Source organism: Podarcis muralis, chromosome 16 (genome assembly GCF_964188315.1).
Source record: "Podarcis muralis chromosome 16, rPodMur119.hap1.1, whole genome shotgun sequence".
In the NCBI taxonomy this organism is placed as follows: domain Eukaryota; kingdom Metazoa; phylum Chordata; class Lepidosauria; order Squamata; family Lacertidae; genus Podarcis; species Podarcis muralis.
Window position 1 is genome coordinate 7,507,275 of NC_135670.1, and position 22,338 is coordinate 7,529,612.

General features: G+C 50.9%; 1 protein-coding gene across 3 annotated transcripts in view; it reads left to right on the forward strand.

Annotated features, from left to right (window-relative positions):
• Window positions 1-22,338, forward strand: part of DENND4B (DENN domain containing 4B) — a 50,483-nt gene continuing 28,145 nt past the window's right edge. For 2 of the 3 annotated variants that reach the window (XM_077920034.1, XM_077920032.1), the window contains exons 1-7: window positions 1-116; window positions 13,197-13,513; window positions 15,584-15,836; window positions 16,504-16,573; window positions 18,293-18,462; window positions 19,668-19,909; window positions 20,706-20,772. In XM_077920034.1, coding sequence (XP_077776160.1) covers window positions 13,215-13,513; window positions 15,584-15,836; window positions 16,504-16,573; window positions 18,293-18,462; window positions 19,668-19,909; window positions 20,706-20,772 — 1,101 coding nt within the window. In that variant the 5' untranslated portion in view covers window positions 1-116; window positions 13,197-13,214. Of the gene's footprint in view, window positions 117-8,205; window positions 8,294-13,196; window positions 13,514-15,583; window positions 15,837-16,503; window positions 16,574-18,292; window positions 18,463-19,667; window positions 19,910-20,705; window positions 20,773-22,338 lie in introns of all 3 variants that reach the window. The other variant, XM_077920033.1, reaches the window with a different exon arrangement.

Here is a 22,338-nt window from a genome sequence, read left to right on the forward strand (position 1 = left end):
GGAGGGAGGAGGAGCGGGCTGAGCAGCTGAGCGCAGGCAGGCCGGGCTCAGGCTATGGCGTGGGCTGGAGGGTAGCAGGCGCGGCAGCGCAGCCACCGCCGGAGTAAATTGCCCAGGTAAGAAGGCGCGCGCACTGGATGCAGTGCAATGCAAGGCGATGCGATGCGACGCGCCTCGCCTTTCGCCTCCTTCCTTCCTTCCCCTCTCCTCCCTCCTTCTCCCTTAGCAGCGACCCCTTCATTTTCTCTCCCTCCCCTTTCCAAGCCCATCTTTCTCATCCCGGCCCTCCCCCCATCCCAACTTCTGACAGAGACCCCCCCCACACACACCCCACCCCACCTCTCCCCCCAATCCAGCCCCTGCGCTCCCATTGAGGTCTGGGTTTTTTGCAAAGAGGAATTTGCCTTCCTTCTCCAAAACAACAAGACTCCCAACCCAACTCTGCTTCTCTCTCTTTCTCTTTTATTTTTAACACCCCCTCTTTTCTGCGGGCACACTTTCCTCCTCCTACCCCCTCCCCACCCCCTCTTCTCCTCCCCCCCCCCACCCCGCCATAAATAAGAATAAATTGGCAGTCCCAGCCAGTGATTGCATCACTTCTTCTCCAGACAGGGGCCAATTCTGCTAGGAACTGGATCCTCTGCCGGTTCTGAGTGCGTCTTCCTGTGATTGCTCCTCCTGTTGTATTTTGACCCCCCTTTGAGTCTTATTTATCTCCCCCCCTCTTTCGGAAAAAAATGCACTTTCAGCCCTCTCCCACCCCACCCCCCAGGCTTCCCAGTTCCTAGTCTGCTTTCCTCCTCCCTGACCCAGTAGACAGGGGAGGCGACAGCAATGGAGACCTTGAACTGTTGTTTTGTTTGTCTGTTTGTTTGGGGGGGGGACTGCAATGGCTACAGGCTTTCCACCCACCCACCCACCCACCCGCTGTCAAAACCAGTTAGAGGCCGCAATTCCCAGTATTTCCAAGTCCATCCCCAAATCTCTCCCTCTCACTCGTGTTCCTTTATACCTCCTCCCCATGATATCCTGAACTACAAGGCTTATATTTTTTAAAGGTAAAGCGACCCCTGACCATTAGGTCCAGTCGTGGCTGACTCTGGGGTTGCGGAGCTCATCTCTCTTTATTGGCCAAGGGAGCTGGCGTACAGCTTCCGGGTCATGTGGCCAGCATGACTAAGCCGCTTCTGGCCAACCAGAGCAGTGCATGGAAACGCCGTTTACCTTCCCGCCGGAGCGGTACCTATTTATCTACTTGCACTTTTTACGTGCTTTCGAACTGCTAGGTTGGCGGGAGCTGGGACCGAGCAACGGGAGCTTACCCTTTCGCGGGGATTCGAACCGCCAACCTTCTGTTCGGCAAGTCCTAGGCTCTGTGGTTTAACCCACAGCGCCACCCAAAAGAGGGGAAATTCCGTATTTATTTTACCCCCACCCCTACTCCGCAACACCCACAAACTGCCTCGCACCCCCCCCCACTCTTCCTGGAGCCCCTCACAATATTTATTTCTTCTTTTCTGCCGATGAATTTCTTCTGGTTTTCGAAAACCAGCATCAAATTCATTCGGATTTGCCCCTCACAATATTTTGACTGGCCTTCCCCAACTCCTTCTCTGCTGTCACACACCCCACAGAGCTTCTCCTCTGCCCCCCCCTCCGGCCCCAGTTAGGAGTTTCACAGCCCCCCATCCCTCTTGCTCCACCTCAGAGACGTGTTGTTCCAAATCTGGCAGATGTCTGTGGGCTGGGGGGGTTGCGTGTCCTCTGTTTCCGGAGTGCGAATTAGGTTCCGCACTTTCGTTTTTGGCTGCTTATTCCCCCGCCTATTATAATATTTTGGTGCTTTTTAGAACATTTCTGGTTTCCTCCTCTGCGGTTCTCACTTCCCGAAACTCGGGGCAACACCTGGCTTCTCTCGCACAGCCAACAGCTGCCGCAGAATTGTTTTATTGTTATTTATTGAATTTATATATGCCTCACTCCCCTTTCCCGTCTTGCCCAGAGCTGAGCTGTATCCTCTGCACTCCGCTTCTGATGGAGGGGGTGCCGAGACCTCTTCCCACCTCTCAGCATCAGAATAGAAGCAGCAGAGGCCGGCGGCAGGATCAGGCCTAAGGCCTATCCAGTCCAGCATCTTGTTCTCGCAGGGGTCAACTCAATGCCCCAGTGGGAAACTAGCCGGCAGGATCCGAGCGCAAGAGCACTGTCCGCCTTCCTGCGGTTTCTCATGCAACACGTTGGCCATTAATACACACAGAACAATAATTATACATACTTTATCAACCTTCTGAGAAAAATACAAAACGTTAAACAAAGCCACAAAGGCTTGTGAACTACCCAGCCTAAAATGAACTTAATAATGTCTGGTTTCAATAGATTTTTCAAATGTCTTTTGGATAAGTTCATGAAGATACCAACAAAAAGTAAGTTTGGTGATATTCACAATACCGAGAGATGCTAGTGGAGTTGTAGATAGAGACAGGGTGCTGGCGTTTTGCACCTGTTCCGCCCTGGCAGTCCGAGTAAGCAAGAGGCCGCTGTTTGCCCCCGATGGCTAAGCAACTCAGTCTCTTAAGCTTTAGCCAAGAAAGAGTATTCTCTATAAGATTGCATATCAATATACGTATCAAGACTTTGAGATTAGACTACTGAAGAAGCCCGGAAAACTATCTTGGGAGTGTGCTACCTGCAAGCCCCAGTTAAAGGGCCTAATAATAATAATAATAATAATAATAATAATTAATAATAATAATTTATTGTTTATACCTTGCCCATCTGGCTGAGTTTCCCCAGCCACTCTGGGTGGCTTTCAGTCGAGTGTTAAAAACAATACAGCATTAAATATTAAAAACTTCCCTAAACAGGGCTGCCTTCAGATGTCTTTTAAAGATAAGATAACTGCTTATTTCCTTCACATCTGATGGGAGGGCGTTCCACAGGGCGGGCGCCACTACCAAGAAGGCCCTCTGTCTGGTTCCCTGTAACCTCACTTCTCGCCCCCGATGGCTAAGCAAATCTGTTTCTTAAGCTTAAGCCAAGAAAGAGTATTCTTTATAAGACTGAATATCAATATACGTATCTATCTACAACTCCACTAGCATCTCTCGGTATTGTGAATATCACCAAACTTACCTTTTGTTGGTATCTTCATGAACTTATCCAAAAGACTGAGTTAAGCATTTGAAAAATCTATTGAAACCAGACATTACTGAGTTCATTTTAGGCTGGGTAGTCTGCAAGTCTTTGTGGCTTTGTTTAACATTTTGTATTTTTCTCAGAAGGTTGATAAAGTATGTATAATTATTGTTCTGTGTATATTAATCGCCAACGTGTTGCATGAGTCGCACTACGTCTCAGCAGCACCGGTTGCATTTTTCTAGCATTCCTGCAGTTTCTAGCAACTGGGATTCAGGAGCAGGGAGATTATGGGATTCATAATGGCTACTAGCCTGCTCCTCCATCCATCTGTCTCATCTTCTGAAAGCCATCAGAGTTGAGGGCCATCTTCCTGCAGCTGTGAGTTCCGCAGTTGCACGAAGAAGTCCGTCCTTCTGTTTGTCCTGAAACTTCCCTTTTCAGCTTCAACAGGTGTTGAATTCTAGGGCTCATGAAATAGGGGGGGAAACTTTTCTCTAACTGCTTTTCCCCTCCGCCAGGCAGAATTCTATAAGCTGCTGTCCTGTCGCCTCGGTTCTCTAAACTGAAATCACTTAACTCCTATCCCCAGCAGCGGCATCTCGCCGTCTAATACCCAGATTAATATCTGTTCTGTGGCTTCTCCCCAGACAGCTGTTGTCTCAGGGAAAATATTGGGGGCGAGGGGGGGTGGCTGCAGCTGCACAGAGAGCCCATTGTCGCCGTCCTCCAGCTGCGTGTCAGTTTCTTCCCTGCAATTTCTTTATTTCGTTTATTCCATAAGATGCATTTATTTATTTGCCTTCGCTAGGAGTTTCCGAGACGGGATGCAGCAAATAGAAAATGCAGCTTTTAAAAAGGTTTTTTAAAAATAAAATAAAATGCAATTTTAAAAAATGCACTAAAAAGCCATTCCCAAAAAATGGAACAGCCTAATATAAATTCAGCAAAGGAGGTGGGCTGCTTTTCACAGAGGATGAGGTTTCTTCACGCAGCGTGTAGTTAGACTGCGGAACTCACTGCTACAGGGCCACCAACTTGGACGTGAGAAGACGGTGCTGGACTAGACCAGGCCATTGATCTGATCTGGTCAGCCACTGTGAGAACAGTATGCCTATGATATAGGATTATATGTATATTTGTATTGGAAATTAATAAAAATTATTATTAAAAAAAAGAGAGAACAGTATGCCTAACCCAGCTGGGGTTTGGGCCTGATCCGGAAGGATTACTCTCATGTTCTTCTTTCGTTAATAACGATACGATGAGGAAGATGATTGAGGAAGGGCAGGGGTGGTTGTTCTTAGTGGTTTCCTAAGGGGTTTTTGTACTTCTGCAAACCTCTGGGTTCTCCCCAGGTGTCCTCAGCCTAAGAAACGGCTGAGAAGGAGCAGTGAACAACCTTATAGCTAATTGTAGTCGCTTGTCTTCACTTACCCCACTCCACTGCCCTGCTCACGGTTGTGAAGAATATCCCTACAGCCGTATTAGAAACTCACATATATAAGCTCGGCACCAAATACAGTGGTACCTCAGGTTAAGTACTTAATTCGTTCCAGAGGTCCGTTCTTAACCTGAAACTGTTCTTAGCCTGAAGCACCACTTTAGCTAATGGGGCCTCCTGCTGCTGCTGCGCCGCCAGAGCACGTTTTCTGTTCTCATCCTGAAGCAAAGTTCTTAACCTGAAGCAATATTTCTGGGTTAGCGGAGTCTGTAACCTGAAGCGTATGTAACCTGAAGCGTATGTAACCCGAGGTACCACTGTAGCTCCTTAAACCAAGGTTGCAATCTTCAAAACTGAATGCCTAGCTGCAACATTTTGGGGTAAGACAACCCTAAAGTCTTATTTTTCAAATGATGGACTGGCTGTGATTGATGATCAGTTAAACATCTGGCTAGTTCAGATGACCGCCTTGAGCGAGGTTAAGAGCTTTGAGGACTTAAAGAAGAAAAGCCCCTTGACCCTGGGACAGTCCACATATATATTGGCCTATTCCGACCTATTTTTCTTAATAGCGGCACGGACCATTCATAACGTAGGGATATTCTTCACAACCGTGATCAGGGCAGTGGAGTGCGGTAAGGGAAGACAAGCGACCACAATTAGCTATAAGGTTGTTCACTTCTCCTGCTTAGGCTGCACAGAAAAAGCATTTTGGTTCCTGAAAGTCATTCTGATTGTGCAAATAAAATATAACTGATAGAATTCTACAGGATGAGGTATTAGTGTGTGAAAACAGTCCAGATCCAAGGATCTCCAGGCATGCACCTCCAGATGGGGGAGATGTCAGGCCCAGGAATTTTCACTCGGTCGCGAGCGGCCAATAGCCAGGTGCAAAATGCGCCTAAAGGTAAAGGTAAAGGGACCCCTGACCATTAGGTCCAGTCGTGACCGACTCTGGGGTTGCGGCACTCATCTCGCTCTATAGGCCGAGGGAGCTGGTGTACAGCTTCCGGGTCATGTGGCCAGCATAACTAAGCCGCTTCTGGCGAACCAGAGCAGCGCACGGAAACACCGTTTACCTTCCCGCCGGAGCGGTACCTATTTATCTACTTGCAGGTCATGCTTTTGAACTGCTAGGTTGGCAGGAGCAGGGACCTAGCAACGGGAGCTCACCCCGTCGCGGGGATTCGAACCGCCAACCTTCTGATCGGCAAGTCCTAGGTTCTGTGGTTTAACCCACAGCGCCACCCGCGTCCAAAATGCGCCTAGCGCCTGGCTAGTTTCGAACACTGCCTGTTTGTGGAGTTCTCCTTGGGGCATCTGCTGGGCTGCTTGGCCTGATCCTGCTATAGGACTCTCATGTAGAACCTCCAGGTCCAGAGGCAGTCTATCCTGGGTCCTTAGTGCACTTGTCCGCTGTGAGGACAGGACGCTGTGCTAGACAGGCTCCCTTCAGCACTTTGCAAGGCACGATTCAGGCCTCTTTTTCGTGGCAGGATCCTGCTTTCTCTCTGGGCGCAAGGGAGCCTTCCTTTCGCACTCTGCTCAGCAAGAAGCAGAACCGGGACTTCCCAGTTTCTTTCCCCTCCCTGGCTTCTGCTCAAAGAGGGTGTCTCCCACCCCGGTCTTCTCCGGTCACACTTCCCTTTCCCAGAGCTCTGGGAGTTTTCGCTTCCTCCCTTCTCCCTCACTTTCTCTGCCCTCATCCTGGCATCGCAGACGGGAAGTGCAAATTCTTCGCTCCCTTCCTGAGTTGGAAGGCGGCACTGAGTGTTCCTCCGCTGGCTGCCCCCCCCCGTCCCCCGCTTTCAGCAGTGTGATTATCACGCCTGCAGTCCCGAGACTTCGAAGGGCCGGATCCTGCAGTAAGTCGCCCCTGTCGGAAGCCCTGCTGGGCGAGTGCTTCTCTGCGTCGGACGGCTCGCTCCCTGTTCAGGAGGGTTGTTACAGCTGGGAGAGGGGCCATTGGAGGCTGGATGCGGCCCTCTGGATCCCCTCTCCGGACCTCGGGAGCCTTCTCAGGCCACACCCCTCCCTAAGCCACGCCCCCTCCCTGCCTATTAGCACCGCCCCCTGCCTAGAATGTAGCCTGTAATATGGATCTGTTGCTCTGCCCCCCTGTGGCATGTGGCCTCCAGAACGTTGCCTTAGAAAGGAGTGCGGCCCTCGGGCCAAGAACGCTTCCCCACCCTGTTGTCTGGGGGTACTTATGGGGCATCCCCTGCTCTCTTCCAGGATCACTTTCGCTCTGAAAGTTGGCCTAATTTTTCCCCTCTCTATATTTATGAATGCGCATGTTGAAATATTACGGATGTTTTTGCCTGCGCCCTGAGGCTTTTGAGGACCTGGCAGTGCCGTTGCTGTTTCAGGAAAGCGCCTTAACTCAGTGGTTGAGCCCCTGCTTTGCTGACAGAAAGTCTCCCAGAAGCTTCAATTCCCGGTGTCTCCAGGCAGAAATTTTCCCCTGCCCAAAATCCTGGAGAGCTGCTGCCAGTCAGTGTATACAGTATTGAGTGACGTGGCTCAGCCACCTGGCTTCCTGCAAGGCAGCTCCCTATACATTCTTTTGCTCAGATTCATGAGGACTAGAACCTTGCGTTGCTTTTTTGAGACGGAGGCTGCAGTTCAGTGTGGAGAGCTCAGGTGGTCTCAGCCTCCGACATCTCCAGGCCAGGCTGGGAGAGAGCGCCGCCTTGGAAAGGCGCTGCCAGCCAGTGTGTGCAATATTGAGCTAGGTGGGCCAAGGGCTTGACACTGTTGCATGCATTTTCCTGAGGTCCCGTGAGAAGGGAGCTTAGCCAAAGACTTTTGAGTGGTGCTTTCGACAGCAATCTGGTGCGTGGAAAAAGCAAACCAGGAACACCCGTCTCCTGATGTTTCCTGTTGTTGCGCTGGGTATCTGGATGGTGTTTTTTTGTCTTTGGGGGGGAATGGATGGGGGACGGTTGTCAGAAACAGCAGCTTTGCAGGGCAGCCGCTGCTTGTTTCCATTAACTGGCCTGCTGGGTGCTCCCTCCCGCGTTCAGTGCTTGCCAAGCCTTCTCCTTGACATGCTAGCTTTCTGCATGCAGGGGCTTTCCCCGCTCTATACGCATGCCTGCAGCGTGGGAACATTAATAGATTCCTAGAACCGAAGCGTCGCAAGGGGCCTGAGAGTCAACCCGTTGCAATGCAGGAATCCCAGCTGAAGAATCTCCGACAGATCCTGCCTCTGTTGTTGTTAATTGAATTTATATAATCTGTTTTAAAATCTCCGGCGCAAGAGAGCCGGCCGCTTTGAGAGGCAGTCCCTTCCACTGTCTGTTCAACAGTTCAGCTCCTCTTCCTCCCAAATGTGGTACAGTGCCTTTGCTGAACTTTTCGCCTTTTAAGAGGACCAGAGAGAAAGCAGTTCTCAGGAAGGGGGCAGCGGAAGCAAAGGGACAGTTGACCCCACACCCTGATTTGACCCAGCCATCAAATCCTGGCGGGCCCCCTCCTTGCAGGTCAAAATGTTGTTTAGAAACAAAAAAGGCACTTCCGCAGGGGGAGTAGCGTGTTCAAAAGCCGCCACAGCTGTGCCGGGGGGGGGGGGACAGGGGACCTTTCACCCAAGTTGCGAAACGGCTTTTAACTTTCGGTTTTAGGGCAGAGGGATCGTGGGCCGCGTGCTGCCGAGCCGTAAACCGGTGTGTGCGTCCGGTCTTCCATCGGCCGGGGTTGACAGGCGGAGAGGTACGTTGGGGGGGGCAGCGAGTGCGGGGCAGCCCTTGGTGGGCCTGATCCAACTTATTGGCTGCCTGCCTACCTAATGGCATTCAGAGGAGGTATGTCCTTTCGAGGCCTCGTCCAGAAGAAAAATAAGGAGAATCGACTGCCCCCAACCTTGGCAGATACTCCCCCAGCCCCACACCAGCCCAGAGCAGGCCGCCTCGCAAGGGCATCGCGTTCAGTGGGCACAGCTAGGTGGTGACAGAGGTGGGAGTCGTGTGTGTGTGTGCGCGTGTGTTTTTGTGTGTTTGTGCAGCCAAATCTAAAAATAAACCAGCTGAGCATTGGACGGAAGGCAGGACAGACCAGCTCCTGTGTTGGAGGGCATTTGGGAAGGACGCTGAACTCCTGAGCAGCTGGATATCAGCCAGGCGGGGAGTTGTGGGTGGGGGGCTCATCTAGGTCTACCTTTCCCACGCTCCCCTCCCCTCCCCAATTTCTGTACAGGAGAGAGCAGCTGCAAAGGGAAGCTGTCAAGCCATGCGTTTATATGCATGCCACCTCAAAACCCGTTTTTTGCCATGTGAGAGGGGGAGTAAGGTAAGGGGGGGTTGCAAAAACCAACACACACCCCTGCAGCAACAACAACAACAAAAGCATCTGTTCATTTGGGCTTTTGACCCTTGGCTGTATTTCTCATTGAGGTGGCAAACTGGCGTCTTTGACGGGCACCAAGTTCAGGCGCATGGTTCCCACGTGTGTTAATAATAATAATAATAATAATAATAATAATAATAATAATAATAATTTTTATTTATACCCCGCCCTTCCTGGTTCAGAAAACCAGGCTCAGGGCGGCTAACAACAAATTTAAAGCACTTAATTGTGATACAACAACAAATACAGTATTAAAGCGTGAATAACAATAAATTCAAAGTTCTGAAATCAATTTGGGGGGAAATCCATCCAATAAACATTAGATGATCACCAGGGCTAGCTGGCTAAATTAGTCCTATTTGGGCCGGCAAGGAGACCAGGGGAGAATTAGCTGTGGGATTCCAGAGCGAGTAATCTTCATAAAAAGGGGAGGGGGAGGGAAGGAAGGGGAATAAAAGATCAGGCTAAGTTCAAATTGAAAGCCAGGTGGAATAGCTCTGTCTTACAGGCCCTGCAGAAGGAGGTTAAATCTCATGGGACAGAGCATTCCACCAGGTCGGAGCCATCACTCCGATGGGATGGGAGGCGAAGAATCCCCGCGCACGTGAAAGCTAGCATTTCTGGATGGAGGGAGTCAGAACAGTGCGGCGCTCCGACGTCATTTGACCCGGCAGCCAAGTTGCGGCGGAGAAGTGCCGCCTTGCAACTGCGGCCGCAGCAGGAAGCTCTTGAGTTCTCCCTTCCTTCCTCTTTCCTCTCTCTCGGCACACAGATCTTGGGTCTGTAATATGCCGAAGAACAAGGTCATGGAAGCTGGAAGGGGTGGAATGAGACCGTACCACTTCAGGCTGTGGGTGCGATACCACTTTTTAATGCTCCTACAATTACTGATACTGTTTATTTTATTTTATATCCTGCAAGCAGAAAGCTAGCACATCAGGGGGGAAGGCTGGCCGATATACTAGCTTTCTGCTTGTGGGGAGGTTCGCGGACGTGATTTCTCTACTGTCACCTACATCTGGAAGTGGGGGGGGGGCATTTTTACCACGGGCAACCATTCCAACCATGTTATAGCCAGTGTTTATGCTTGACTGTGTTTCTTGCTTGTCTGAATGCTGGACGGAGAGAGGTCTGAGAGTTAGTGCAGAATCTAGCCTGCTGTTGTCCCGCCCACTTTTGACCCTGGCCCCTCCCACCACCGCCCTGTGTCCCGGACCACCACGCCCTCTCTGAGCATGTGCAGAGTTGTCACACCGCCAACCCCCCCCCCCAAGAATTAGCACAGAGGTCGCCTGGAGGAAGTGGCGTCCGTGGCGAGTCCCTCTTGGGATTTTTTAAGACCTGTGAGTTGCACCCAGTTCCCCCTCTTTGCTTCCGTAGGCCCCAGCACCCGTTTCCTCCTGAAAGAGCCCCTGCCCTACGGGTTCCACCATATCAGCAGAAATGTGACCGCTGACACCCCCTTCTTCGGCTTCCTCCTTCCCCTTTCGACCTCAGAAACCCAGATAGACAGATGGATAGACACGCAAATACACAAACACATACACACACATATGAACACCCACACACAAACCTGTCTCGCTCTCTCTATACAGTGGTACCTCGGGTTATGTACTTAATTCGTTCTGGAGGTCTGCTCTTAACCTGAAACTGTTTTTAACCTGAAGCACCACTTTAGGTAATGGGGCCTCCTGCTGCTGCAGAGCACGATTTCTGTTCTCATCCTGAAGCAAAGTTCTTAACCCGAGGGACTATTTTTGGGTTAACAGAGTCTGTAACCTGAAGCGTATGTAACCCGAGGTACCACTGAACACTGTATATATACTCTGTAGCTGTGAATTATTACTATTATTTTATTGTTATAACCCACTCTTCGCTGGGTTTAGACAATTTAAAGGTAAAGGGACCCCTGACCATTAGGTCCAGTTGTGGACGACTCTGGGGTTGCGGCGCTCATCTCGCTTTATTGGCCGAGGGAGCCGGCGTACAGCTTCTGGGTCATGTGGCCAGCATGACTTCTGGCGAACAAGAGCAGCGCACGGAAACGCTGTTTACCTTCCCGCCAGAGCGGTACCTATTTATCTACTTGCACTGGTGTGCTTTCAAACTGCTAGGTTGGCAGGAGCAGGGACCGAGCAATGGGAGCTCACCCCATCACGGGGATTCGAACCGCCGACCTTCCGATCAGCAAGTCCTAGGCTCTGTGGTTTTAGACCACAGAGCCACCTGTGTCCCTAAGACAATTTAAAACGCAATGTTTTTAAACGTTTTGAATTGTTTTTAAAGACAATTTAAAACACAACGTTAAAAACAATTTTGAAAACAATTACAGAAATGCACGATCACACCCCCACACCCCTGCTAATAAAAATAACAACACCTAATGAAAAGTCACAAACGTTCACGCAATTGCCTATTCTAGGTTTAGATCTCCAGTCTTTTTGCATTAGAAATCATCAGAGAGCGGGAGGGAGGGGGCAGGAACCCCACCCTTCCCAGAGGCCTTCTCCAGCGTCTGTCTCGAGACTTTGGGTGCTGTGGGCGGGGGACCATTTCTGGCCAGGGTGCTTCCACCCCCGCAGGACACGTCGCCGGTTTTCATTCTTTTAGGGAAGTTTTCTACAGACCACTTTCCTTCGAGGATGGCAGAATCGAGGACTGCGCCTAACGCAGACCAAATCGGTCAGTCGCCTTGGGGGAAGGCCTTTGGGGGGTGATGGTTTTTGTCACCGCTGGCACGGCAGAGGCTCCTGGCTGGCCCCCTTCCCTCGGGACAGCTCCTGAAACACTTCCGTTTCACTGCCCTCCCAGTTTGTTTCGCTGGTTCTGGCGTTAGGAGAGACGGGGACACGACCCAAGGCTGTAAAATGGCGCACAGCAGAGAGGAATTCTCCCTCCCTCTCTCATAAGGCCACAACCCGGGGGCATCTGATTCAGAACAGGTAAAAAGGCTGTCCTTCTCTTATCTGTTTGACGGCGGAACTCCCTGCCACAGAAGGGAGGGTGGCCGCCATTTTGGATGACATAATCCTCATAGAACTCTCGCCCAATGGTTGCCATTACAGTGGTACCTTGGGTTATATACGCTTCAGGTTACACACTCCACTAACCCAGAAATAGTGCTTCAGGTTAAGAACTTTGCTTCAGGATAAGAACAGAAATCGGGCTTCGGCGGCCCGGCGGCAGCAGGAGGCCCCATTAGCTAAAGTGGTAAAGGTAAAGGTACCCCCTGCCCGTACGGGCCAGTCGTGTCCGACTCTAGGGTTGTGCGCCCATCTCACTCAAGAGGCCGGGGGCCAGCGCTGTCCGGAGACACTTCCGGATCACGTGGCCAGTGTGACATCACTTCTCTGGCGAGCCAGCACAGCACACGGAACGCCATTTACCTTCCCACTATAAAGCGGTACCTATTTATCTACTTGCACTTTTAAGGGTGCTTTCGAACTGCTAGGTGGGCAGGAGCTGGAACCGAAAGACGGGAGCTCACCCCGCCGCGGGGATTCGAACCACCAACCAGATGATTGGCAACTCCTAGGCACTGTGGTTTTACCCACAGCGCCACCCACGTCCCACAGCTAAAGTGGTGCTTCAGGTTAAAAACAGTTTCAGGTTAAGAGCAGACCTCCGGAATGAATTAAGTACTTAACCCGAGGTACCACTGTAATTTGATTCTGAATTGATTTTAGAATGAATTGATTTTAGAATGTATTTCAATTAATTGATTGTGATTTTATGTAAACTGTGTTACTTTTATTGTTGTTAGCCACTCTGAGCCCAGCTTCAGCTGGGGAGGGCGGGATATAAATAAAAATTTGTTTTATTATTTTATTATTACAGTCATACCTCGGGTTGAAGTAGCTTCGGGTTGAGCATTTTCGGGTTGCGCTCCGCGGCGACCCGGAAGTAACGGAGCGCGTTACTTCCGGGTTTCGCCGCTCGCACATGCGCAGACAATCAAAACGATGTCACGCGCAGAAGCGGCGTATCGCGACCCGTGGACGCGGGTTGCGTTCGCTTCAGGAGGCGAACGGGGCTCCGGAACGGATCCCGTTCACATCCAGAGGTACCACTGTATTATTATTTTAGAAGAGAAATTCATGGAGGAGAAGCCTAGCGATGGTACACGATGGCCATCTTCTGCCTCCACAGGTTTCATGTCTCTCGCCGCGGCAACAGGCCGCCGAACATTCTGTGCAGGCCGCCATTGGCTGGGAGCTTCCGGGGAGGCGGGGCTTCTCACGCGGCTCTTCTTCATTTCCCCCTGTTGCAGATGCCGTGAGCCGCCGCCATGACGGACGAGTGGGCCCCGCAGCTGGTGGACTACTTTGTGGTGGCCGGCTTGGCGGACACTTCGGCGCCGCTGGAGGATGAGAGCCAGCCGCCTCGCCCGTCCCGGCCCAGCGAGCCCATCGTGGACGTGGCAGTCATCGTGCGCTCGCAGGGCGAGGAGGTGCCTCACGGCTTCACCTGCATCGACCGCACCACCTCCGGGAACCCCGTGGAACTCAACGCCGGGCTGCTCAACAACCCCCAGATGTACATCTGCTACAGGAGGGGCCGGGACAAGCCCCCCATTGTGGAGCTGGGGTAGGTGACTCCAATGCGTTATACGTAGGGCCGAAGACGGTTCGGAAACTTCAGCTGGTGCAGAATCCAGAGCAAGACGGTTTGAGCATATTGCACCGATTCCGGTCTGACTGCACTGGCTACCAATTAGTTTCCGGGCCCAATTCCAAGTGCTGGTTTTGACCTATAAAGCCTTAAATGGCTCAGGACCACAATACCTCAAGGACCGCCCCTTTCCGTATGAACCTACCCGGACCCTGAGATCATCTTCTGAGGCCCTTCTTCGTGTGACTCCTCCGTGAGAGGTCAGGAGGGTGGCAACATGAGAACGGGGCCTTCTCTGCAGTGGCTCCCCATCTGTGGAATGCTCTCCCCAGGGAAGTTTGCCTGGTGCCTTCATTGTATACCTTTAGGCGCCAGGAAAAATGTTTCCTTTTTAAGTTTTTGGGTGATCTGATTTACATCTTACGCCCTTTTAAACTGTGCTTTTTTGTGGGGAGGGGCTGTTGTTGTTATTTTTATTAGGTATTTTGTGTTTTAGATCTTGATTTTATTCTTTGAACTGCCCTGAGACCCCTGGGTATAAAGCGATATATACTGTATTTTTCCTTGTATAACACGCCCACACCCCCAACCAATCGCCCGTCCCACATATGCACTATCCGTGTATAAGATGCCGTCACACACACACACACACACACACCCCGATTTTTAACATTATTTTAGAGCAGCCTTTCTCAACCTGTGGATCCCCAGATGTTGTTGAACTACAACTCCCATAATCCCCTAGCTAGCAAGGCCAGAGCTCAGGGATGATGGGAGTTGTAGTCCAACAACATCTGGGGACCCACAGGTTGAGGACTGCTGTTTTAGAGTAAAAAAAAGTCATCTTCTACACAGATAAGTACGATAAATTCAATAAATAATAATAGGTTGGGAGAGCATGACACTCTTCATCTCAGGGATGTGGGTTCGAGCTCCACGTTGGGCAAAAGATTCCTGCATTGCAGGGGGTTGGACTAGATGACCCTGGGTGTCCCTTCCAACTCTGCAAATTCGCAGAGAAAGCTATCGACAGCTACTGTCTCGGGTGGCTGTGTTCTGCCTCCACTGTCTCTTCCGAATACCAGTGGCCAGGAATCTCAAGGCAGGGAGTCCTCCTTGAGAGTTTCCCAATGGTTGTCCATTGTCGGCTTGGTGAGCCCCTGGCCTCTTCTGATGTCCTTAGGTAGGGTGGTTGGTTGGGTATGTGGGCATTCAGCACACATGAGATGGGCCTCAATATATTTCAGAATGCCTTTCCCCTTATGAAAGCACACGGACCCCGTTAGATCTTCATCTGAGGCCCTCTCCCCTTCTTGAGAGAGGTTGGCAACAAGGGACGGGGCCTTTTCAGTGGTGGCACCCTGCTTGTAGAAAGCTTTCCCGACCAATAATGTCCTTTCAGCGCCAGGACATCTGGCAGATCAGCGCAATTTGCTGTCTGGTATGTTTCCCACTGAGCTCCTTGGAGGAAAACGGGGCTATAAAATGGAAAACGATTGCGGTCCCAACCAAAGAAGAATGGCAGCATAAGTTGACAGAATATGCACAATTTGAAGACTTGACATATAGAATAAGAGAACAAGAAGAACATATGTTTAAAGAAGATTGGAAAACATTTATTGAATATGTAAGAAATAATTGTGTACAGCTGAAAATGCTGGCAGCATTAAGATAACTTCAGAGTAAATTGATGGATGCAATAATGGAAAACCGATTGCTATAGTTTTTGTAAAATATGCAGGGATTTAAGACATGTAAAATGAACCGCGGAAAGAGGAGAAGGGAATTCTCTGACATCTTAAGGATGTAAAATGTTTATTTGAAATTCTGGAACAGAAAATTTAATAAGAATTATATTAAGAAAATAAACGGAGCTGTAAACACGATAAATAAAGGGAAAATGTGGAACTGATAGTACCGCAAAGGACAGGTCCTTAGAATCGTATCATATCGTTGGTAGGGGTCACCATGTGGTCATCTAGTCCAACCCCCCGTAATCCCTATTCCTCATAGTGAAACGCACACTCTCTTTTGCCGTTCGCCTAGGGTGCACTACGACGGAAAGGACCACCCGAAGTCCGGCTACAAAATCATCGACACGACTCCCTATAGCCATTCGGCTAACCTGGCCTCGGGGGCCCCCGGACACCAGCGCACCTTCCTGACGTACCGGCGAGCCAGCGAGAGCCAGGCCTACAGCACGCTGGGCATCACCGACATCTGCCTTATCATGCCCAGCAAAGGGGAGAGCCTCCCGCACACCTTCTGCCGCGTGGACCGGAACCTCAACGCGGGCATGGTGAGTACCGGAGCTCAGGTGCTGCCCTGGCACAGTGGCAGAACTCATGGCTTCGTACCCAGGAGGTTCCAGGTACGGTCCCTGGCATCTTCAGGGAGGGCTGGGGGTTCCTCTCCCCCCAATCTGAAATCCTGAAGTGTGGCTGCCAGTCAGTGCACGCAGTACTGATCTGGATGGAGCAACGAGCTGGCAAATTGTCCCAGCTCCGCTCAATTCCTGTTTTGTCCTGTATTCATAGAGTTGGAAGGAACCACAAGAATAATCTAATCCAAGTCCCCTTCAATGCAGGAATCTTTTGCCAAATGTGGGACTCGAACCCACAACCTTCAGATTAAGAGTCTCATGCTCTGCCAACTGAGCCATCTCATTGCTCAGAACCAGGAGGGCTGGAACCTTCCTGTAGGGGAAGGCAACAGAGTGCAGAAGGTCCCAGGATCAGTCCTTGGCGTTCCCAGTTGAAGACCCAGGGAGCAGGTCACGGGGAAATTTTTTCCTGCTCTTCTTGAGACCCTGGAGAGCAGCTGTCAGTCAGTGTAGCCAACATTAGGTTAATTGGACAAAAACCCTTGACTTGGTCTGGGCAGATTTCTCTGTTCCTGAGGCTGCTTTTTCTGTGGTCCAGCCAATTGCTTTCCTCCACCTTTTCTTGCCTATCTCTTTTCTGCAGTGGGGACCAGCCCTCTACATCTGCTACAAGATGGCATTGGCAAAAGGGAACACTCTGGTTTACCAAGCAGGTATGTCTCGGACAGAGGACACGGGGCTCTTGGGGGCCTTACTGATCTCCCTGTGTGTGTTGACTTATCTTTTTTAAGAAACTGCAATCCTGTCGCCCGGCTCTAACACAGGGGCAGGGGGACATTTGGCCCTCCAGGTGCCAGTGGATTATAACTCTCCTCCTCTCCACTGAGGATGCTCAGATCAAAGCGCTGTCAATCTCCAGAGAGAGCCCCCCGCCTGAAACCCTGGAGGGATGCTGCCAGTCCGTGCAGGCAATACTGAACCAGGTGGATCAGTGACTGGAGCACTCGCTTTATCTTGCCGGCTTGTCTTGATATACAAGGTGTGACCAGAAAGTTTGGTGAACGGACACAGAAATTGGACAGCGAGAAACATTCGAACATAAAGTCGGCATTGGAAACCCACAAAATGCTCACAATTGTGTACAGAGATGAAGCTGCAACTCGAAAGACAGTGTGTGAGTGGTTTAAGGGTTTCCGTGAAGGGCGGCAAACCATCGAAGACGGCCCTCCGTCTGGCAGACCGTTGACAAGCAGAACGGTGGCAAATGTCAACAGAATTTGTGAGTTATTGAGCGGAATCGCCGTTTGTCCGTCCGAATGATGGTGAAAGAATTTCATATTCCACGTGAAATTGTTACTGAGTTGTCCCACCCTCCATATTCTCCCAATCTGGCCCCACCAAATTTCTTTCTTTTTCCAAAACTGAAATCTTCGCTGAAAGGGCACAGATTTTCCAACATTCCACACATCCAAGCTGCTGTGATGAAGGAACTGAAAGCAGTATGGAAAGAGGACTTCTCCAGAAGTTTCCAACAGCTCTACGAATGTTGTCAATGGTGCATTGTATCAGAGGGGGCCTACTTTGAAGGCCTGTAAGGCATGTATGTTCTCGCTGTCTGATTTCTGTGACCAATCACCAAACTTTCCGGTCACACCTTGTATATCGGCTGCCACGCTGATGGAGTCGGTCCTGGTTTTTGAGGAGCGTCTCTGTCGGGAGAGATGGCGTGGGGGGAGGACGTATTTGAGATGTGTGGGTCCTGGGATGCTGAGTTTCTCAGGTTAAAACCAGCACCATGAAACTAGGCCTCAAAGCCTGTGAACTCAGGCGAAATCTGATTGCACCTCCCCAAGATCCCAAAGGAATCGCAGAAACATCTGAGTAGTCTTCAAGGGCGAGTCCCATGTAGCGCAGAATGCAGTAGTCAAGCTGGGAGGTTGCAGGGAATCATGGATCAGTGGAGCAGGATCCCCTCTTCCTCTGATTTGGTAGACCCTGAGGGAGAAAGGTAAAGGGACTCCTGACCAGTAGGTCCAGTCGTGGCCAACTCTGGGGTTGCGGCGCTCATCTCGCTTTACTGGCCGAGGGAGCCGGTGTACAGCTTCCGGGTCATGTGGCCAGCAGGACTAACCCGCTTCTGGCGAACCACAGCAGCGCATGGAAACGCCGTTTACCTTCCCGCCGGAGCGGTACCTATTTATCTACTTGCACTTTGATGTGCTTTCGAACTGCTAGGTTGGCAGGAGCAGGGACTGAGCAATGGGAGCTCACCCCGTCGCGGGGATTCGAGCTGCTGACCTTCTGATCGGCAAGTCCTAGGCTCTGTGGTTTAACCCACAGCGCCACCCGCATCCCTTACCCTGAGGGATAGTTGTAATTAATTGACAGGGAGGGACCAAAACAGCTTCCTCCCATTTCTCTTCCCCTTCCAGGTCTCCTTAGTCGCTACCCAGAGGAGGACAACGAGGCGTTCCCGTTGCCGGAGTCCGTGGCTGTTTTTTGCCTGCCCATGGGGGCGACCATCGAGAGCTGGCCGGCCGACACGAAATACCAGCTTCCTGTCTTCTCCACCTTCGTGTTGACCGGGGCTTCGGGAGACAAGGTAGTCGGATTGCATGGTGGTGGGAACTACTTTTTGGGCTGGGTCAGAGAACCTGGGGTGGGTGATAGATAGATAGATAGATAGATAGATAGATAGATAGATAGATAATTTATTACGGTCGAAGACCAGCTCACATAACACAATAAAAACAGCGTTCATAAAGATAAAATATACAATCAGAGCAGATTGCAGCAATACCTCATGAGTTAAAATTGAGATACCGTAGATTCCGGTGTATAAGAGAAAGCCAGTGTGGTGTAGTGGTTCAGAGTGGTAGATTCGTAATCTGGGGAACTGGGTTCGCTTCTCCGCTCCTCCACATGCAGCTGGTGGGTGCCCTTGGGTTAGTCACACTTCTCTGAAGTCTCTCAGCCCCACTCACCTCACAGAGTGTTTGTTGTGGGGGAGGAAGGGAAAGGAGATTGTTAGCCGCTTTATGACTCCTTCGGGTAGTGATAAAGCGGGATATCTAATCCAAACTCCTCCTCCTCCTCCTCCTCCTCTTCTTCTTCTTCTTCTTCTTCTTAACCCCGGAAAAGAGGTTAAAAAGTTGGGGGTCGTCTTGTACACCGGGTATGGGCAGAGCGGAGCCCGCCCCCCGCCCCCACTGCTGCGGCGGTGGCTCCGAGGCGGCAGTGGCTGGCTCCGCTCCGTGCCGGGAGAGAGCCGCCCGGCGCAGAGTCCGCCTACTGCTGCTTCAGAAGCAGCAGCAGGGGCGGAAGGCTCCACTCCGCGCTGGGCGGCTTTCTCCTGGCGCAGAGCTGCCCACCGTATTAGGCGACTGGGCTTAGAAGACGAACCCCCAAATTGCAGCTTTAAAAGACCAGCTTAAGTAGCTATTCTGGTTAGCGTTCATTTTCCATGTTAGCATCAATATTATTCTGGCATTCGCTCCTTCACCATGTGTGCACAGCGTGGCAATTGGCAAACAAGTCCGCAGATGTTTCTCGTCCACAATATTTATTACAGAAGCCTGTCCCGCATACATAACACACCTATAAACATAACAGTGGCAAATACCCTTTGTTTGGCCAGCTTGACAGCAATAAGAATAAGAAGCATTATCCCCGTTCTCCAAAGATTCCCTTCCAGGTTGCCTGGAGTTACTCCTCACTCACCCTAGTTGAGCAACTGTTTCACCAAGGTTGTACAGGACTGTGACTTTCTTCCTTTCCTTCTTTGACTTCTCCTGCTCTCACTCCCAGGTGTACGGCGCTGCCATCCAGTTCTACGAGTCCTTCCCGCGGGAACACCTCTCGGAGCGGCAGTGCATGTGGCTGAACCTCCTCACCGTCGTCGACCGGCGCCCCATCACCAGCAAATCGGTTCAGACTCGCAAGAGCATCTGCGTCCTGTCCCACTGGCCCTTTTTCGACGTCTTCCGGAAATTCCTCACTTTCCTGTACCGCTACAGCATCTCGGGGCCTCACGTTCTTCCGCTCGAGGTGTAAGTTGGGGATGCGGCCGATAGGATCGGGACCTCTGTGTGTGGTTGCAAAGCCTGAAACGTAAGCAGAACCTGAGCTAGATAACGGCCACAGATTCCTCTAATCTGATATGGTAGATGGCAGAATGTCTCGCCAGAGTGGCGCATGCTCTATTTATCTCCCGCATGGACTACTGCAATGCGCTCTATGTGGGGCTACCTTTGAAGGTACCTTTGAACTACAACTAATCCAGAATGTGGCAGCTAAACGGTGACTGGGAGTGGCCGTCGAGACCACATAACACCAGTCCTGAAATACCTACATTGGCTCCCAGTACGTTTCCGAGCACAATTCAAAGTGTTGGTGCTGACCTTTAAGGCCCTAAATGGCCTTGGCCCAGTATACCTGAAGGAGCGTCTCCACCCCCATCGTCCAGCCCAGACACTGAGGTCCAGCTCCGAGGGACTTGTGGCAGTTCCTTCACTGCGAGAAGTGAGGTAGCAGGGAACCAGGCAAAGGGCCTTCTCGGTAGTGGCGCCCGCCCTGTGGAACGCCCTCCCACCAGAGGAATAGACAAATTCCTGGAGGAGAGGGCTCTCAGTGGCTTCTAGCCACAATGTTTATGCTCTGCCCCCACAGCTAGAGGGCAGTAATGCTTCTGAATCAGGCGGCTCATTGGCCTGATCCAGTTGAGCTCTTCCTATGCCTGTAAGCTGCTGTTACAGGGCAAAGATGGCGATTGTGGTTTTATTTGGTGTGGGCGGGTGTGTGGAAGGGTGTTCTTCTTCCCTGTGACTTCTCTGTTGCTCTTTCCAGGCACATCTCTCATTTCATGCACAATGTCCCCTTCCCATCTCCACAGCGGCCTCGGATCCTGGTTCAGGTAAGCAGAAAGCGGAGGAACCCAGAGCCTTTGCTCATCCTGTTGTTGACAGCGGGGGGGAAGGGGTTGCAAGTCGCACCTTCCCCGGGTGACGGGGAATCAGCTGGGCAATTCCATTGTGTCAGCAGTAGTGTTGTGGCAAACTCAGAGGTGCACATTGCGTTCATAATAGTCACAACCGCACTTCCTTGGCACCGTACCCTCTTCTAAGATTATACATAAATATGCATTATTATTGTTATTGTTATATTATTTCAGTTTATATAATGCCCAGGAGGTCCCAGGATGGTGTATAACGTTATAAAAACACATCACAGTACATCAGTGATAAAAACATAATGAAAAGCATACCCACTGACAGCCTAATAATAAAATAGTTGTCATGATAACAGTCCTCTCCCCCACGGTTTCACAGGCCATAGATCAGGAATAGGCAAACTCCGGCCCTCCAGATGTTTGGGACTACAACTCCCACCATCCCTAGCTAACAGGACCAGTGGTCAGGGACGATGGGGATTGTACTCCCAAACATCTGGAGGGCCGGAGTTTGCCTATGCCTGTCATAGATGGCCATCGGCCTAGGTAAAGAGGAATGCTTTCGCCTGGCACCTAAAGACATGTAGTGATGGCACCAGGTGAGCCTCTCTCCTCAATTGGGGAGCCACCACAGAAAAGGCCCTCATAACTAGGGATGTACTGGAACAATCAATGTAGATCTCCATGTGTTTGCCTTTCAGTTAGGTTTACTATTTTCTCCACATCCAATGATATGGAGTGCTCCAATAGCTTATTATGTTGTGTTTTCCTTGAAGTTCCACTGTACACAATGGAACTTGCCTGTCGTCCTCTTGAAACTGAAGCACCTTGAGATTTCAGTGTTCCTCAATGCTTAGCTTTGGAGCATAAATCTCCTCCTTGGTGTTCTTCCTGCACTCCTCCAGAGTGACCCTGGGAGCCGATCCTCAGGGGCCGTCTTACCTCTTTCCTCTCCCGATTGGCTCTAAACAGTACAAAGGGTGAGGAGACTTCTTCTCATTGGCTTAAAACAGGCATGGCCAAACTTGGCCCTCCAGCTGTTTTGGGACTACAACTCCCATCATCCCTAGCTAACAGGACCAGTGGTCAGGGATGATGAGAACTGTAGTCCCAAAACAGCTGGAGGGCCAAGTTTGGCCATGCCTGCAGCCTTAAAAGCTCCCCTTTTCATGCTGATTGGCTGCCTCTAGGATATTATGAATTGACGGCTCTTGCTGCTGAAATAGTACTGGGCCTTTGACTCCCCTGCAACACTAGACCACTACACCTCTGTCTGTTAGGCAGCTGAAGAACGAGCCATTGGTCAAGCCAGGACCTTCTACGTAATAACCATTTGCTCAACCCCTGAGTGATGCTTGGAGAGAGGCCCTTAGCTCTTAGCTGGTCAGTCCGCCTACCTTGCATGAAGGAGGTCCCAGGCATCTCCAGGTCAGACCAGGAATTGTCCCCCTGTCTGAAACCCTGGAGAGCTGTGCTGCCAGTCTCTATAGGAAATTCTGAGCTGGATAGATATTGAAAGTACCGTATTTT